The sequence below is a fragment of the Lichenostomus cassidix genome, chromosome 12, assembly GCF_008360975.1.
Source record: "Lichenostomus cassidix isolate B80296 chromosome 12, HeHo_3.0, whole genome shotgun sequence".
NCBI lineage: Eukaryota > Metazoa > Chordata > Aves > Passeriformes > Meliphagidae > Lichenostomus > Lichenostomus cassidix.
Window position 1 is genome coordinate 8318342 of NC_139493.1, and position 20253 is coordinate 8338594.

Sequence of the window (20253 nt, forward strand, 5' to 3'; positions counted from 1 at the left end):
CTAGTAACAGGCATTCAGAAAGAGTCTAGAGGTAACATCTGTTATTTTAGGATTAAAAATGGTAGTGGTAATCACAATATTCAGGAATGAAGCTTGGTCCTTTTAAGCCAGAGGTAAAAAAGGAATGGTAGCTGTGCAAACTGCTTCTGTCATCTGATACCTTGTATCTTCTGTCATCTTCTTGTACATGGGAAGAAAGCAAGGAGTTGTAATCATAATTTCAGTATGAATTCTGGTGGTAAGGTGACCTTTGTACCCCTAGAAGACACACTAAAACACTACACTCTGCATTTCATAGCAGGAAAAGCTGTCAGTGTTCGTATCACTTGTACTGCTGACTTCTGTGTGTCCTTGAGGTCTTCAGTTACCTGGACCTGTCTCACAGCAAAACAGACTGAGAGATCTTCCCTTCTGCCAGGAACATTATACACTCTTGGTCTAAAAGCTCCGTTCTCTTCTCTAGAATCAAAGCCTGTCCCTCTTTGGGATACTGTTACATACTGTCTCGAAGCCCACTGATCAAAGCAGAGAAACTTTGTAGTTCCATTTAGAACCAAAACTGGAGCCTCAAGTATTAGACCTGTTCCCTTGTGAAAGAGCAATCCATGTGGACCCTTTAAAAAAGGGAAATCTTTTCTTAAAGGAGTTCTTTAAACAAAGATGATGCCAACATCAGGTTGCGTGACTTTATCTTATCTTGAGGTTTTGTGTGAAACTTAAATACCAGCTGCAAAATGGTTAATATGTGTTGGAAGCTTTTGGCCTGTGGATCAATTTTGATATAACAATTAGGGTTACATTAAAAATTCAACCAGTGGATTTGAAGAAAAGTGAAAATACATTGATGTTTACTTGAAAATGCATGCACTAGCAAATTCCCAGAATAATTTTTGAAATTTACTGTTGACGTGGCTTTCCAGAGAAATTTTGTGCTGTGCTTGACCAATAACTGAATGTTATGCTGATGGTGTTGATGATACTGTGATAACTATGGGATTGGGTTTAATTCAAGATTTGCATTTAATAGCTGATGGATTTTTGAACTTCTTAAAGCCTGCTTTTATCTTCTGTTTTTAATTGCAGTGGAACAGCAACTTCACCAAACACCCTGGATCAAAACTGCAGTTCATTACAGCATTTGTGGTGTTCTTCCTTCCTGTAATTATGAGTAAATATGCTTGATCTTCATAGCTGAACAGAAATCTGTTCAATAGTTTTTTTCTAGTAAATATTTTGTTTCTCTTTCAGTATTGTAGCTTCTTGAAGATTCTCTGAGAGATTCTCCAAGGTCTCTGTGGGTTTCATTCATCTGTTCTGTTCTGTGAGCTTGTCTATATTGTTGACTTTTCCATTTTATTTCACAGGAGTATGACAGGAAAAAGTACCAGTCAAATATACTGAGCTCATCTGAACTACAGATGCTGGCCAGCATGAAGAGACAACAAAATGAAGAATTATGGGATGCTGGGATCTCCCATGGGCTGAGCGTGTCACAGATCAATAGCTGCCCTGTCAGCATAAGTACAAGCAGAGATAATGATACAGAAACCAGGAGTTCCTGTTTACCACCAGTAAGTCTAAACCCACAGTATTTTCTCAGGGGTCTTGAATATTAAATTTTGTTTGAGTAGCGTTGAAATTTAAGATATCATTACCAAAGGCTCTTAGAACTTATCAGGTAAAACATGTAACCAAGACACATGCACTTCCAGCAGGTTCTCTAGTACCACCATGGATAAAGAGCAAATCTATTATATATATTCCTTCCTAGAGTCCTGAGTAATCATGTAGGCTGTACAGTTTGTCACAATAGTGGCTGACAACCTGCAGGTGTGTGATATGGTACTTAAAAATAGTTCCAAAATGAATGAATCCCAGATATACCAGTCAGCAGCTGCATTACAGTGTGAGCAATAGAAAATAATTGCTTCTTACAATGATAAAGTCTCATTACTGAAAAGCTAAATGTTTAAAGAACTGAAGCAGGAGAAAGCAGCAAAAAGCTGCAGCAGTTCTGAGCACTTAGTATGTGATCATTATGTATTTTACACCTTGGATCATTATTTGTCCTGGTACAAAATGGTACAAAATCACACACAGCTGCACTATGTGACAGCACTGCTGTAAGAAGCAGACTATTTGTTGCAGTCCACCAAAAAGTATTGAATATATGAAAGCACAGAATAACATTTCAGGAACTATATAAAGGTATTTCAGGAGCTGCTGTAAAACTAGATAACCTCACACTCCATTTATATATCAGCGATATAGCTGTTACTTTATTACAGTTGAAGCAATAATAAACAATGAAGGTGGCTTAAGTAAAGCACACAGCACAACTTGGAGGCAGATCCAACGTTAGAAAAGTAAACACAGCTGTGTTGCCCCAAATAGAAACGATTGCAGAGTAAATGCTCTAAAATGTTAGGTGCAAATTACCTTCAAGGGCCCAGAAGAGAGGTCTGGAGCAGCAGCCTTCCATAGCGAATGCTCAACGCAGTGCTGGAACTTTGGAGTACTCTGTTAAATGGTTCCAGATGAGAAGAGATGTATTGATAAGTGGGTAATTGTACAAATAAGAACTTGGTTTACAGCCTAATATTTTGCAGGACATCAGAGAAGCATTAGTTGGTATTAACTATTTGAGACACGTCTCCATTACACATTTTGTTTATTTAATGATATTTCCAATATGTTTTCTCCGTACTCACTAAATAGGCTCAAATGTGGTACAAATCTGCAAGACCAGAAAAATGGAGCTCAATTAAATATAGAGAATAGCAGTCTCATTTATTTTTTAGTAGTTTAATTATGAGGGAATTGATAAGAATATTTAGACACGTCAGGTTTGGGTAATGCAAACTACATGACTAAAACAAAATGAACTTTTAAAGTAAAATTTACTGCTGCAGTATTCAGTGAAGCACAATGTGATTGCAAAGACAATTCTTTGATCTTACCGCCTTGATCAACTTCTGTAGCTTCAATCTAAAAAAAGTGGTTTGATCTAATAGGTTAGTAATATGGATTGCAATTTAGTGTAGTTCTTTATGGCCATCTTTCTCTACATGATTCAGGTGTAAAAGGCAATGTTTCAGAGGACTTGAGAGTAGAAATGCTGTGCCATTATTCAAATAGTTAGCTGAAATGAAACAGACCAGTCATGGGTTCTTTTCTGTAAGACCTAAAATCATAGAATTATAGAATGGTCTGGTTTGAAAGGGACCTTTAAAGGTCATCTAATCCATCCCTCCTACCACTGGGCAAGGCCACCTTCCACTAGGCCAGGTTGCTCAGGTCCCCATCCAACCTGGCCTTGAACACTTGCAGGGATGGGCAGTCAAAGCTTCTCTGGACAACCTGTTCCAGTGCCTCACCACCCTCATTGTAAAAAAATTCTTTCTTACATCTGGTCTAAATCTACCCTCTTTTAGTTTAAAACTTTCCCTTTGTCATGTCATAACAGGCCCTGCTAAAAACTCTGTCCCCATCTTTCTTGTAAAGCCTCCTTTAGGTACTGAATGGCTGCAATAAGACCTTCCCAGAGCCTTCTCTTCTCCATGCTGAAAACCCAAATTCTGTCTCCATAGGAGAAGTCTTCCATCCCTCTGATAATTTTTGCAACCCCACCCCAGACCCACTCCATCAGGTCTTTCCTGTGCTGAGGACCCCAGAGCTGGGCACAGGACCCCAGGTGAGGTCTGACAAGGGTAAAGGGGCAGAATTCTCTCCCTCAACCTGCTGCCAACACCTCCTTTGGATGCAGCCCAGCATACAACTGGCATTCTGGTCTGACAGGTCATGTCCAGCTTTTCATCCACCGAACTCCCAAGTCCTTTTCCACAGGGCTGCCCTCAATCCCTTCATCCCTCAATACTAGCAAACTAATCATTTCTTCAGCTTCCAGTTTTTATAAAGAAGTATTTCTTATATTTATGTTTATTCCTCATATTGTATGTGTGTAGAATAAAATCAGATTTGTTTTTATGTCCCTGATCTTTAGTACCACCATCATTTGAGTTGAGTCAAGAGAATTTTCAAATGCTCAATCCTTTCAAAATCAGATGTACAAACTGCAGAAAAGTTTATAGAGAGAGATACATATAGATATATATCTGTAGCCATCTTCCAGTTGCACAGGCAAATGATTTGAGCACTGCAGTGTATAGAAAAGAAATGGAAATAATTCACACATTGGAATTTGAGAAATTAAGAACAGCTTGAAATTCTTGTCATGATTAAACTTTCATGCTTACATGTGTTTCCAGGTTATATCCTTCTGATTCTTTAAATCAGTAGTATCAATTGCTTTCTCTTATGTTTTTCAAAGATAAATAAGGAGTATTTTCTTCCACATTTTTCTTCATTTTATACATTTGTGTCCTTTAGTTGGAATCTATGGCAACAGCACCACCAGAAGGCAGCTTTTTGTGTATCTTTAATTTTGAAATACCTTTGATGTTTTGCACGGCAGGGTAGGGTATAATCATGTTAGATAGTGAATTTATGTATCAAAGTAATATTTTATATGTAAACCACATTCTAAGTGAGTTTAATTTTTTTCATCGCTTACCATTTTTAGCCTGATTTCCAGAGTCATTGAAAAGTGTTGTGTTACTGACTTTAATGAATCTGAGAAACCCTTTTGAATGTAAAGGCACATTGATCAATCATATTACTGCAGTTAGATCAGATGTCCTTAAAAAACTATAAAACAGATATACTAAAACTGTGGTTTTATATTCAATGATGGTTTACCATGAACCGAATATATGCTGTCAGGAGAAAATGCTGAAATGTAAGTGGTTTAGCAGCTGCTGTAAACTATGACAGTCAAAAATGAATAAAATCACTTTGAATATTATACACTACCCAGCATAGCTATCAGTTATAAATATGAAAAACTTCTACTTTTAAATGGGTTTACTTTGAAGGAGAATTGTACACCCTTGTAAAATGTGTGTAGGGCACAGTTTTAACTCAAAAATATATGTAGGTAGAGCTATATATTTTAAAATATTTTATTGGCCATGTCTTACCTGAATGTTTTCTTAAATCTTAAGGCCTATGAAAATCCATGCTAGCTTTGCAACACTATGAAAGGCACAGTTCTATATATTGCAGAGTTTAATGTGAAGTTTATACCCACACATATACATGTTATCCAAGAAAATTTGCAAAGCTTACAAAACATTTCTGCTTAAATGCCTTCCTTTATTCTAGAGATCCTGTAAGACTTTCTTGCCCTGTCAGAGAATTGGCTCATTCAGCTTCTTGGATAGTTGTTTCCACACTTCAGATACCAATTCAGATACAACACAAGCAATCTGGAGAAAGATCATCTATGAGAGAATTCAGGATATCTTACTGCATATGGTCCCTGTTTCTCAGAAATACAAAGTCAGAAATGCAGGGGAGGAGGAAGATTCTCCTAGATTGTTCACTGATACATCCTGGAAGCTTGTAGTGGTATAATAATGGTATAATGCTGCATTTGCAGAATCCAACTCATGCCCACCACTAAAATGTGTCTTTTGAGTAAGAAATACTCAGAGGGAAGAAAGCTTACTTGTTCTGCAAGCAATTTCTTAAATAAAAATTCAATCACATAAATCTTGATCTGAAAAATATTTGAAAGAGTATTTCCAGGTTCATACCTAATTTGTGGAAGGTCTTCTGGCCTCCTTTATGAGTTTTCAGAAAAGAAAGCCACTTAACACAAAAATGGTCTGGCAGAACTGAAGTATGACAGACAAGGGGAGTGTTATTTAAACCCAGAATTATTCCAACTGTGAGCTCAGTTTGACAACCCCTGGAGGGATCTGTTCACATCAAGTCAAATTGCAAAACTGAGGCAGAGTATTCTTTACTATGAAATGAGACTAAAAATTATTTAGACAGATATTCTGGTTCATAGACTGACTAATTCACTCTCTGTCTTGTCCTCAATCTTCCACTAGCTATCATCTGGGAATTGCACTATCTACCACCAGGCAGTGAGTCATATTTGGTAGTAATTAGGATGTCATTCATCCTGAACATATATTTTACAGCATCCCTTCCTATTTTCTGAAACCATGAGAACATACTCATTTCTATATTGATTTTTGTAAAAAAAAACCCCTCCTTTCATAACACATTATTTTAGCATTTCATGTACTAAATTGTACAAGCATTGTTAATGTATGTTTGCATTTTCACTTCTTTTGCATTTCCTTCAGTGATTTGTTTAGAACTGGTTTTGAGGTGTGTGATAATAGCAGGGGGAGTCTCTTCTGGGACAACTACATATATTCTGGGAGCAAATGTATTTATGGATTTTAGAATACTTGAATTTTTACATCAGTTTATGAATATTAATCTTTCTCGCAAATAATTTTTTAATATCTTTAACCAAATATAATTTGAAACTTCTGGGGCCTGTATTTACAATGGGTAAGTAAGATTTGAAGACTGTGGAAAATTACCTGGTCTGCCAGCCCTCTTAGCTCTCCCTTGGTTTTTTCTACTCTTTAATAGTTGCTTCTGTACAGATCTTAAGAGTTCCTTCACCGTGCATCCTATACATGTTCAATCCAGACTCTTCTGTCAGACAAGACTTCACCACCCTCCATCTCTGAAGTTTCCTGACTGTCCCAACACTCTGACAGGCAGTAGAGAAATGACTCTGTGATCAACTCCTTAATTCATATGTATTTCCACCCAGACAAGAATCATCTTTAAAGTTGTGCTTTTGCACAGTTAGGACCTCAATATCCATTTTTAATTTAACAGATAAGAAAAAAGACTGTAAAATTCTAATATCAGAAGCGGAAAATGTATATGCTTATACCAGATCTCTGAAATACTTCTAAACAATCTATTATTTTTTGTTTTCCATAGCCTGTCAGTCAACAGCATCACTATCAGAAAGAAATGAGCCCACTTTCTCATTCCAGCCTACGGTAAGATTCCATTTATAGCCCAGGCAGTAAGGATTCAGTTAGAGTGTTCTGAATATTAAATGTGACACTCTTTGATTTAATCTTCAATCCCTTTTCAATTGCAACCTCCTCTCAGAGGGCTTTATTGCTCATTTTAGTCATTGTCTACAGTATGTCTGAGCTGTCCGGGAACACAGAACTGAATTCTGCATGTTTTGGATGTACCACTGTGTATTTAAAGTATCTGACACAGGCCTTGCTCCTGCATCTGCTTTGATGTGTGATTCAGCAAATCGTCCTCATCTCACATACATACACTCTCATCTATTTCTTTCTCCCTCTCTTCCTCTCTGCTTTGAAGGCTTAGAATTAGAATTCTGTATGTGACTGTAGGTGTCAGGGAATCAATTTGTTCCAAAAGATTTTAATGTTGCTTATTAGGAAAGGGGTTTTTTTTCAATAGATAGCCCAGTTAGGAGAGGGGGTTACAACACTGTGGGATAGTGCAAAGGGATCCTGTCTACAGTGTGTTTTGTCTGTCAGGTTTTTAGCTTGATCTGTTTTGTTTGGAATCAGCAACAAAATCCCTGTGACTTTAATGTAAGGTGAGATGACAAGGGGAAAAGGTGGCTAGGGAAAATGAATCAAATTGAGACTATTGAGACAATCAAGATTAATTGTCCAGTTTCAGACCTGCCTTGTACCTGTGAAACCCTAACATCACTTTGTCAATTTTTTAACTGCCTGAACAAGAGGTGTACTAATTTTTAGAAGCAGTCCTATTTCAATTTCACTTGGTGTCATTAATGTGGATTTTGCTTGTCCAAGTTTTAACTGGATGATGTATGTGTGTTGTGGGGCAGGGGTAGGAGGAGAGGACATTTCAGAGACAACTTCTTTATATTTTGCCAGCAGTCTGAAATGTTTCATGCCAGTCAGTTGTGCAGAATAATATGTGTTTCTTCTCACACAGATGTTTTCAGCCACTTGTCTCACTTGCCATCCATATTTTTATGGATTCAAAATCTTCTGATTGGATTTTATGAAGTGAACAATATGAAACTTTCTGTGCAAGTTCACCCAGATGCATCAGTTATTGCAACAACACAGCCATATGTTTCCTAGTGCACACAATACATTACTGGAGTTATAGTGAAATCCTGGATTCCTGTTCCCTTCTCCATGTAAATCAAGGTACTTATGTTTGTCTAGAAGACCTCTCTCCCTGGGGTGATGGTTGTCAAAGGAACCATCTCCTTAGGAGTTCTTGAATGGATGAAGTGGACAGAGACAATTTACTGTAGTCCACAGGGTACAACAGGAGGTACCTTGAAACAGAACTTTGGACTCTATTCCAGAATTGATTTTATAGTTCTGATGACATTAGAATTGCTTATATTTTAAAGCAAGCTGCATTATTTGTCTTCTTTTTGCCCATACATTGGCTAAGTCCAGTTTTATTAAGTAATTTTTATGCATGTGCTAAAGCAATTTGGTGCTTGGTACATTTTATATACTGAAAAAACAAATAAATACCATTATCTGTAAAAATAAAGTGTTTCATCATATCAAGTTAATATGATCAACAATGAAAACTTGTATTTCCATATAATAAAATTTAAAACAAAATAGTATAATTTATTACTTAGTTCTTATGCTATTTTAATCCAGTACACACAGTAGACTTAAATTTCTCTAAAAATCATTTTCGAGAAATGCAGGTGGTATTCATAAAATACCTGACTTGCAAGTGCATCATAAATTCAGTAGCCCTTGTGAACTGCCAGAAAAGCATTATGGGGCTGTAAATACAGAAGATGACAAAATTATGAGGTCAGTTTGCATCATGATATAAACTGGAGAGGATGTGACTTGAATACCATTATTCACATCGTTACCTTTCCTTTATAATGGAAAACTCTGTAATGTTTTTCACAGAGGATGGGTACTTAAATAAGAAGGAAATAAAATTAGTGGTAATTCTATAATTTAATTCCTAAATTTTTTTTAAAGACACTTTTAACAAATCCTGTATAAGCAACTAGAAAATGTCTAAAACTTTGTAATCCTACTGTAGCTCTGTAGGAAACACATAGAATATTTAAAAAATTTATATAGCCCCTTTAGGTGTGTGGGTGTAAATTCTATGGTGTGAAGACCATTCCGTGGTGCATTTACTGAATGAACAAATAGTTTGTTGTAAAGAGTGCTAAAAACCAGGCCTTGAGTAATTTTTAAAAGTGTAGCAGTGATATTTTCTGGGAAATGAAGAGACCAATGTGGAAGCTATTGTCCCGTAAATGTTGGTTCTAATAAGATAAAAGGACAAGCCAGGAAAGAATCCCTGTGAAGATAATGGAAATTCAGTCAATAAGAAGACTCAGCTCGACTCATTGTCCATTGGTTCCACTGGGTAAAGGTCGTAAGTCTGCCAAGAATATTGCTCCTGCCATAAAAATCACCCACTTTGTGTGCTCTGCAAGGTGCAGAACCAGTTAATGAGAGGAGACAGCTGAGGGCAGAGGCTGCAGAGCCAGAGGAGTGAGATGATGTTCCAGCCCTGGCAGTGCAATTCCCACTGACTGATGTGCTCTGTGGTCCTGGCACAACTCGGGAGTTGCTTTCTTCTCTCCAAATAGGAAGCTGGAACTATCTTGCTTCTTCCTCCAGTGCAAGGACTACAATTTGCTGTCCATCCAGCATTTGCTCAGTCAGATTTTGTCCTCCAAATTATTTGTGTGTCATAGAAAGTTTGGAAGTTTTACTTAAGGAAATGCTGAAAGACAGTAAGTGCTCTAGAATTTCAGCCGTACTGAACTGCAAAATGCAGAGCTGTTCTCTGATAAACATCACTTGAACCTAATTTATGAATAGATTTTTATAAAATTCTACAGAATCTCTCCAGAATATTTATTCCTGATAAAAGCTGATTTTTCTGCCTTAGAGAAAGATTTCAACTTATTAGAAAAACCCTATCTTTCTAAACATTGCCTCACTAGATCCTGTCTTGGCATCCTACTCAACTCTTCCCAAACTACCAAATAAAATGTGTTCCTCTTCTTCAAACTGTTGTTCCCCAGGAACTGCACCAAAGCAGGGAACAAATATTTCAGCATTTAATTGAGTATCCTTTCATGAGAAGTGTATTTTACTTAAATAATTTCATGCCAAATGTGCAGAGCCAAACTTTCAATTAGTTTTTACCCAGATGTTTCTTTTTCCAGTTTCTTTTATCTAAACTTGGCTGATAAGGGAGCAGCCTCTGACAAATGACTGAGAGAAAGTGACCTCCTTCACATGGGCTTGGTATGAGCTGACTAAAGCAGGTTGTCTTGTCATTGTAACCTGCATTTTTTATGTTAGACTGATTGGGATGTCATCATTATTCTTTCCTCTACAATCCAAAAAAAACCCAAAAAACTAAACAACAAAATCGACCCAAAGAAAAGCAAATAACATTTCATCCCTTTTTTGGTAAATGTTATAGATTTGAGATTTGTCACCACAGAATGCTTCATTGATGTGGAGAGTGGCATGTTCGAGGAGGACAGACAATAACTTTTTTTAAAAAATTGTTGATCTTGCCTTAAGGAAAAAAAAGCAGAACCAAATCCTCAGTTTCTACTTTATCAAACAATGGTATTTTCTTATTTTTTTAATGATATGCATGCACAGCACTTCAGATATTAATCATGAAATGCAAAAACATATACCATTAACTAAAGGCATTTTTAAATTATATTCAAATTTGATTACAGGTAAAATTATGGTATGTTATTTATAAATATAAATTATATGTAAATATAATGAACACCTCTTTCTGTGCATTCTGACCACTCTGTTGGTTTTAGGAAATAATTTTTTTTTTTCTCTTTCTTTGAAATTTTCTTCTAGAGAAGTCTTTTTTTAGAACCTATTGTTACCATATATATTGCCATTATCATGGCACCTGAAATTTGCATAATTTGCATAATATCACTGATTCCAGCATAAAAACACATCAGCTGTAAACTCTCCAATATTAAAAGTATCTTTAGCTTTGAGACTACCATTCAAGTACTCTCATCCATCCCGGATGAAAACTAAACATTTCAATAGCTGGTGCATGTGTTATTGTACCATTGAGAGATTCTGTAAAATTAGACTCACCTACGAAATGGTGCAATAAAGAAGGATTGTAGCTATAACATTTATTTGCACTACACCAGAACCTCTCCCTCGTGCAGGGTGTGAAATTCAGGCACAAGAGGTCTTCGTCTCCTGCATTTCCAAGCAAAGGTTTGAATGGCAAAATAACTTAGTTAAGAAACACATTTGAAGACTGAGGTTTTCAAGGAAGGAACATATTTATTCTTATGATTTATTACCAGATCAAGGTCATACAATACCATTACTTCTGCAAAACAGACAATATTATACCATGAAGTAGTATAAAATTACACAACAGTTGTCAAAGTAAGTGAAAAACAACCATGTTATCACAAAATGTACTTTGGTTTTTATTTTACTTGTTCAGTTACTTACCCACAAAATAGAGTAATTTGCAGTAGATCTCCCAGTCGTTAATCTGAATTAGCAAAGTTCTGCTGCATTTGTCAGGCAATAATGGGCATGAAAAAGAACATGACAAAAGAAGCAAATGGCACAGGAACCATCTAATTGAACAGGTTACATTTTTTAATCATGATGGTAAAAAGCTTAGCTGCAGAAAGGTTGTGTAGATCCAAGTGACTAACACATAAAAGCCTGTTAAAATAATCCAGAAATGGCTTTCCCTTGTATGGGAATCTGAGAACATGGAAATATGACAGCATGTGCAATAAGGGTCTGAATAAAAAACAGGGCAAATAATTCAAACGTGTTACATCTATGTTAATATAAGGTAGTCTATGTCTTTTTTTTTACTTTTTTTTTCTGTGGGTTTGTTTGTTTGTTTGTTTGTTTGTTTGGTTTTGGTTGGGTTTTTGTGTTTGGTTTTTTTTTGCTTCAGGACTTACTGAGAATAATTTTATTGGTTGCACACTTTTTCTGTATATTCCTGGGCCATTCAAACAAAGTTGTCTGGCCTTGCTTATATGTAAAGATGGCAGTAAAAGACTTTACCTCTCTGATATGTCAGATGGAAAGGATGAGCCCTCATCTTGTTCCCAGACTGTTGCAATCTCTCCTTCCATACTCAGCTGAACTGTTGCTATGGCTCTTTACCAGTGTGGCTTTTTCCAGGGCATCTCCAGCATTTGTAGATGACAGGTTGCTTTGGTCCTCCCACAAGCCAGCACCTAACATTACCTAAATATCTTGTTTAATAAGTAGAATTCACATCTCCTTTGTTATCCTTGAATCCAATCTAACACCCCTAAGACAGCTCATTTAGTGATTTAAGACTTCAAGCGCAGATTCAAGTGTTCCCTGCACAGTTGCACTTGTACTTTTTATGATCTCATGTTTAGTTACTAACTAACTCATGGATAATTAAATTATTTAGCTTTTAAGGAGGTCCCTGCCTCCATTAGAAGTGCAGTGCTTGGCAAAATGGACTTGCTGAAGTGGTTTGGAGGAAGGGAAAAGGCATTTTCTAAATATGCTTGTGATTTTCTCAATCTTAGTGCTAGGAAAAAAAGAAAGTTCCAGTAAAGTATACAGTAAATGAAGATATTATGTATTAGGGATGGAATGAATCTGTCATTTTGACGGATTGTGAGGCAAAGAACAGATTAACAGATTACTCATAGTCAGAATGCAGCTCACTGTGAAAAATGTGCAGGAAATGATAAGTGTTGGTTTGTGCTGATTTAATGATATCTTGAAACTACAGTAGCACTCCAGGAGAAAAACACAATGTAGCTCATGGCTTTCTTTTTTTTTTTAAATCATCAATGTATTGCCAGATTGCCCTTAAATACTTTTCAAAATAGAACTTTCAATTCATACAAAGTCATATGAAAATATATATTTATGTTATTTTTCAAGATTTTTGTTAAAATATGCATTCAAAACTCCTTGGTTTTTATGTATAAGTATACTCTGTATTCTTTTGGTAGTATATCTTCTTCTGCTTCTGTGAACTCACTCAGTTTTTCATTTAAAAAATGCTGGTTTCTCCACCTGGAACTGAGTAGCACTGAACAGTTATTGATGTATATATTAATACTGAATTTGTCCTAGTTTATGACATTTTATGTAAAAACTTACACATTTTCAAGATTTGTAATTCTTCAAATTGATATGTAATTCAAGAAATTGAATTGTTTAAAGTAATTTAGATACAATAATGGGCAAAATAAAGCTCAGGTGATTTCATAATTATTACAGTCATATGTAATGCCAGGACCTGAACTTAGTTTCAACATATTTTCAAATAATATTTGTATTTTGTACGTAAATCAAACAAATCTCATTATTAATAGCCTACAAATTTCCTTCATTCACTACTGAAGCTATTATTGAAGAGTTTATTTCTGTGAAGATACTTCTATTAAAAAATAAGCCCAAATGTCCCATTATGCACACAACATTAATATATGACAAAGCAGAAACAAAATAGGTGTGTGTAGGTAATTTGGCTTAAGTTAATGAAGTTACACATATGCCTGAAGCTGACCAGATATGGAAATAATTGAACATTCAGATCTTTTAATCTAGAGGATTCTAAGCCAGTAATTCATGCTCCAAAAATCATGTATCAGGGAATAGGTGAGGAATCTTACAAAGCCAGGTGAATATTTATTAATTTATCTAAGAACTGAGATAGTCTCTACTAAACTTTCTTAAATAGATATAATTAAAATTAAAAACAAGAGAAAAAATAGGTCTTTATTTCAGCAGAACTGAACCATACTTTAGATGTGAGCTGGCACTCTGCATTCAGTGCACTGTGGTAAGTTACACACTTACACACTTGGAGCATTTGCAGCAGGATTTGCTTCATGTGGAACTAAATATTTCTAATACAAAGGAAGTGTGCACTGAGATTTAGGTTGATAGCTGCGCAAGATGTCAAGAATTGCTCCTATTTTGGTTACAATATTTTTACCCTCTTGATTCATACGTTGACACTTTCTGTCCCTTCACAGTTAGTCAAATAATCCACTTAAAAAAACAGTTCAGCAAATGTGCTCCTCTTGCTTCACTCAGGCACGAGTCTGTTCTCCTCTCAAGTTCATAAAAATTCAATGAGTAGATGCAGTTAAATACCACTTTTGTGTTTTTAGTGATTGTACCCCTCAGGTGCTTAATCTGATGTGTTCTTAATGATACCAAACTGATGCTGATCTTTCATTCCCTGGTTTGGTATAATGGAGCCCTTGCTTTGCACTTTTAAAGCATACTACAAGGCTGAACAAATATTCCCTTTAATTTTGGTATAGACTGTTGGACAAAACCATACTAAAACTTTTAAACATTTCAATTTTGCTAATAAAGTGAATTAAATGATCCCACAGATTTAAGTAATACAAATTAATTGTGATCCAAAAGAAATGCAATAAAGTATGTTATCTCAATTCAGAGCAATATTAAAAATCTTTATACTAAGTGATTTGGCATTTTCTCAGTCTCCCTGCCTGCAAAACTATCTGTAAAAAAATCAAAGTATCAAAGGTGTTCATTAAGATTTAAATTAAAAACTTCTGATTCTAATGATTTCTGTTGATGGTAATAATTTTAATACATTGTCACTGATAAGTGCTACTTAATAAAGCATCACTAATTTTCTCAACAGACTTTGCTGATGGAGGCCTTTTTTCTGCAAAATTTAGCATACTGTCATAAAATTATCTTCATAAGTCCAAAAGATTCTTTTGCTTTCCATCACAGTTCAGCTGTTGTGTGATATTTCACTGTATGACCATTATTATCTAAAGGTATTTTTCACGAATTTTTAGAGTAATCTTTTTTAAGAAAAATATAACAAGATTATATAACCTTTGTATTGTATTTTGGTATGAAGAATATCTGTCAGAACAACAAAGAATTTCAGTGCAAGCACTAAAGGTGCATGCTACTGATGAGTGTATGTGGAACCTATTCTGAGCCTTCCTGCAATGCAGCTCACAATGTCAAAAGGCAATATTTGGCATTCCACACTGTTATCAGGAAGCTCTAGATAGTTTATTGCACATTGATTGTATTGATTACAGCTGGAGGCATTGATAGCATAAATAGAGTGTCTTTAATTAGTCAGAGTGTGTGATTAGTTTTTCTGTTTTAATGAGATAAGCTAGCTTCTTTAATAAGTTCTCAAAAAATATGTTCTTTATTTACTCAGAATAAAACCACAATAAACAGGAACACAGGGCACAGTCTGTATTTCTCAGAATATTGCCAGTGGTCTCCATTTTGGGCCTTGACCTTTTGTCAAGGTCTAAGACATTTTTCAGGGTGACTCTGCAGAATCAGGCATGTGCTGCTGCTTTCTGCCATCAGACCACATCCCATGAGCATTGTCAGATTCTGGTGGGTTTGGTGGCTGATTTTGAGGCACATCAAACCACACATGCAAGGGACAGGAATGGAAAATATGTTCTACCATGCTACCAGGTATCAACATGCATTTAGCTGGTATTCCTAAAATCTTCTGAAGCTTTGGTGTAAACAAAGAGCCTTTGGCTGCACTCAGGGAATGCAGATATGGTGAGCAATGACAGCTAATAATGAAAAGTCAAGGCAAGCATTTGGCTATGTGGCTTTGGTTGTACAAACTCCCACTGGCATTAGCTGAACAGCAGAAGAGGAGAAGGATTGGCTGGGAAGTTGGCCAAATATGTGAAAATAATATGATGGTGTAAGAAAATTCTAAAGTATGTTTTTTACATTTTGACATGATGGAAAATTCAATATCTCTTCCTTTAAATCTGTTACACTACTTGCTGGATTTCTACCCCAACAGTTCTGTTTCCTGAGGCGGAAAATTAGTTTTTTCCATTTTGACTGCAAACAGATAGGTGATTGTCCCCAGATTCAACCCAGATTATGCACACATGCCAGCAGGAGATGATGTGGAATCAATAACAAGTCCAGAAGTAGTAGTAAAACCAACAAAAAAAAAAAGCAATCAGCATATTTTAGCAATTGTACCAGATGACTGAGCCTTGCCAGATTTCTCTGACAGAAGCAACTTGTACTTGAGATCATGAACACTTTTCAGAAAATAGAAGTGTATTACCTGTTTCCTTGGTGTTGGACAATCTAGTTGAGACAATTACAGTCAGGAGTGTGTAGAAATCTGCCAAGCTTTGGAAAAATCTATCCCTTTTAGACAAAGCCATGTATGTTGAAGTTACCTCTAGAGCTCTGGCAGATCTTCCTGACCTCTAGCACAAGTTCACAGGCATAATGCTTTTGTGCCAGCTGCTGGAACAGCCACTGGCTGGAACAGACAGACATAAGTTTAATCAACCCCAAACCAAACTTCATTTACTCTTTTGAACTGCACTGCTCCAATCAGCATGAAGCAAATATACGGGAATTTATCCCCCTTCCATACTTCTTGCCTTGCAGTGTAGGTTGGTCAAAAAGGATGGATCTGGTTCTATCAAAATGAGCTGATTCATTGATGTCCCTCAATTCTGTGTTCAAGTGTTGATTTGCAGTTACTTAGTCTATTTAATGAAGATATGGAAGCTTTAATATGTTACAGCTCCTTACTGCTGGAGAGGAAAGATGGGAACTTAAGGAAAGATCAGCTATGCACAGTGTGCAGAGATTAATTTCATATGGGAAAAGAATTACAAGACATGGTCACCTGCACAAGGAATGTCTTAACTTTGTGACTTATATGTGTCCTTACAGGGCTATCTTTCTCTGACTGATAGTATAATATGAGTGACTTTGTCACTGCTTTGCAGTTCGCAATGAAAAACAGTGACAACAATAACAATAAAAACAACTGTTCTGTTTTCCTTTCCCTGAGCTGTAACAACCAAAGACAGTGTTTCATAAAGTGGGGTACGTGAAAGGAACGTTGGACTTTGCATGAATGTATGATAGCATGAAAATAATTTTTAGAAGTTATCACAGTACTGTCCAGGAGAGACATAATTTGTCCATGAATAGGGGAAGAAAGTACTCTCTCCTCTATGATAAATATCTCATCAAAATATTTTTCTTTACAGAAGTAAAACAGATGCATGACACCTGTGATAAGAGTCCTCTACATAGTCTTGCCAGTAGATAGAATCATGTTATGTTCAATAACAAATTTTATTTATAACATACAACATTTTATAAGAATAAGAAATGGATATAAAGAATTCTTTATAATGTATTTGCCTAACAGTGTTGTTTCCCCCATATCAGCAACAACATCCAGACTTAATCAAATGTTTCCTTTTCAGAAAATTGTTAGTGGCATCCATTTCATGTCCAAACTCAGCTCCAAGTCACCACCCATCCAGACAGGGAATTCTGTGTCACCCTATTTTATGGGCTCAGAGCACTGCCAAGTCAGTGGTAACCAAACCAAACACGTCTTGTGATTGTCTTTGAGCCTTTTTCCTTAGAGGGGGTAAGGATTTTTAATCAAATTGACTTCCACATGTTTCTGATTCCAAGCCTTTATTTCTCAGAAAAAGACTCTCATGAGTAGGCTTTCAGAGGATAACTCTGTGGGTTATGGATCACACCTCCTGTACACCCTGTGCTGTGCTGAGGGAGCCACACCAGCTGAAATCTGAAAAGCAAACCTGACTTAAACCACAGATTTTAATGTGAACAGAACAGGTGAAAAGGCTAAGAAAGGAAGCCTTAACATTTATAATTACATTAACTGTTAAGTTTATTTTTATAATAATAAAATCCAACTTGATTTTGTTTCAGAACACTTGATGACCTGCAATTTCTTTTGATTTTTTTTTTAAATAATCAAAACAATTAGAACGAACAGGAACACAAACTGTGCTTTTATGAATGATATTTTGGTTTGTATTTTTCAGGGACTGGTTAAATGTGTTCAGTCCCCCCATCATTCCTGGAAGCCAACAACTGGAAGAGCTCACTAAATCTTCAACAGAACAGAGTACTGAAGGTGGACATTTATGAAGATAATTAAAAGATCCTGGGTAGAAAGACATTTCTAAATGTTCTTTCTGTAGTGCTGGTACTTCCTTCTCATCCTTTTTCCATCCTACTACTTTTTGGTTTCAAGTTCCCTTGTTAATTATTCTCAGCTCAAGGTAGCAGAGTTTTCTATGCACTTTTATTTGCCTCTGCTAGAAGAATAACATGCAGTTGCAGTTTCCTAATGTTCTGGCTCTATACAGATTAACTCATAAAAAATTCATCTTATTTGTTAAAAATAAGGAATTAATGCTAATAGGGATGGCAAACCTTCCTAAGAAAGAACACAAAGACTAAACATTCTTATTCAGAGGCACGATTATACTTGCATAAGAGATACTTCTCTTACGAAGAAAAATTGCATATTTAGCTTTAAATGAAACCTTAGTGTGATTTCCTGAGGACTGTTGTCACCAGACTTACAGGCTTTTGCTTATTGATGGTGTTTGCTTAGAGAATGGCAAAGAACTGAACTGAAACTGGAAAGTCAACAGAATAAAGAAAATACCTTGTTTTCCTCAAATGCCCTTTTTTCTCATCAGCTATCTAAGGAAACAGGGTTGAGTCATCCTCATAGAGCATCACAGAATGGTTTGGGCTGAAAGGGACCTTGGAGTCCAGTCCCAACCCCACTGCCATGGACAGGGACACCTCCCACTCAACCAGGCTGCTCAAAGCCCTGTCCAACCTGGCCTTGGACACTTCCAGGGGAGACATTTGCATTTTTCTTCAAGACTCAGGAATTCATTGGGAGCACTCATAAATCTGACCCCTGTATTTTGGCTGTCCAAGCAGTAAAGATGTATCAGTGATTTACTGTCTGAAATAAATTATGTCCCTCAAATTGGGAATATTTTCATAGACGTAGATTTGTAATTGTTTGTGACAGCAAAATACAATTTTTCTGTCAGGAAGGGACCTTGCTTTAAAGAATCAAGTAATATGTTGTGTTAAGGGTCTTAAATAAGCCAAAGAGAATTGGACACTAATCCTTGAGCTATGGGCATATTGGATAAAAATTCATGAAAGATCCCAGAGAATTTTTTATGTTAGTATTATGAAATCCAAGGCTTGTTGCAGTAAACCTATAATTTTGTAAATTTTAAAAACTGTGTTATTATCTTTAAAAAGCTTTTAAAAAATAAGTATATTTTGGAATTTTTATTTCTCCTCTTATTCACACTAGAATTTCCAAACTCTTTTGTGAATTGTTCCTAAACTCATTTTGCTTTAAGCTGAAATATTTTACATCATGTACCTGTGATTGCACATTTGGAGAAGAGAAATTTGTCTGTATACCGTAGCTTTTTATTTCAGCCTTTTATTTTCGTACCTTCACTCAGTCAAATTCTGATTCATGTATATGTAGGATGTTTGTAATTTTGATAACTTCATGCAGAAACTTTTCTATCTCCAGATACTCAAAAAAACCCAATGAAGAGATCTTTTCTCCAAGAAATAAGAGAGAGCGGCAAAGCCATTCCTTGACCTTCCCTCCCCTGACAGGACAGTTTGGATTTTTTCTGACCTACTGGACAATCCCTCTCTGTGAAAGTAGCAGAGAAGCTGCAGTGCTGTGTGATAAAGGCCTGTCAGATTAGATCATCCCCATCAAACACTAGTATCTGGGTATTTTTCTTAGATACCTTATTTTTTAAAAATCCTGATGGACCATGGCAACTAGATGGTTTGGAGTATCATTTTTGAAAGAGGTGCTAAATAAATTGTGTCCTGTGATATATCTCGAGGACTTTGGGAAAAACTTTTTTTTCCTTCATCACTTCACTTGAGGTCAGTTATTTGTGTGACAAAAGAAAAGTTCATTACTGTCAGCTACATACCAGATCTGAACAACAAACTGAATCCTCAAATCCATTCCAGAAAATTCTGCTGCCCTACTCACCCTCACCTTTTTTGGAGTTTTTAATATCACATTAGAAAATTACTTAATTCTCATGTTGGAATTGTCCCAAGGTTGTTTTCTCTGTCTGTGTAGTTTTCCAGTGTTCCAAGTATCACAGGATTACAAAAGTCCATTATCAATACTGAAAATCTGCAATGAGTAATAATGTATTCAAGATATGAATTTTATCTAGAAGTATCCTTAAAGAAAAATAGTATAGCATTATTAAATTAATAAAGAATTGTTAATTCTTACATTTAAAAAACATCATTAAGTTGAGGCATAGCTTTGGGGGAAAAGGTGATTCCTTTCTAAGAAAGCATTGCAGTCTGTAGTTCCTTTCTTAACAGTTGCACCATCCATTAGTTAAAT

General features: G+C 35.9%; 1 protein-coding gene across 1 annotated transcript in view; it reads left to right on the forward strand.

Annotated features, from left to right (window-relative positions):
- Positions 1–20253, forward strand: part of CFAP20DC (CFAP20 domain containing) — a 63208-nt gene that overhangs the window by 39566 nt on the left and 3389 nt on the right. Inside the window, exons 15-17 of the mRNA XM_085072426.1 lie at positions 1365–1571; positions 6883–6944; positions 17855–17937. Coding sequence (XP_084928552.1) covers positions 1365–1571; positions 6883–6944; positions 17855–17937 — 352 coding nt within the window. The remainder of the gene's footprint in view (positions 1–1364; positions 1572–6882; positions 6945–17854; positions 17938–20253) is intronic.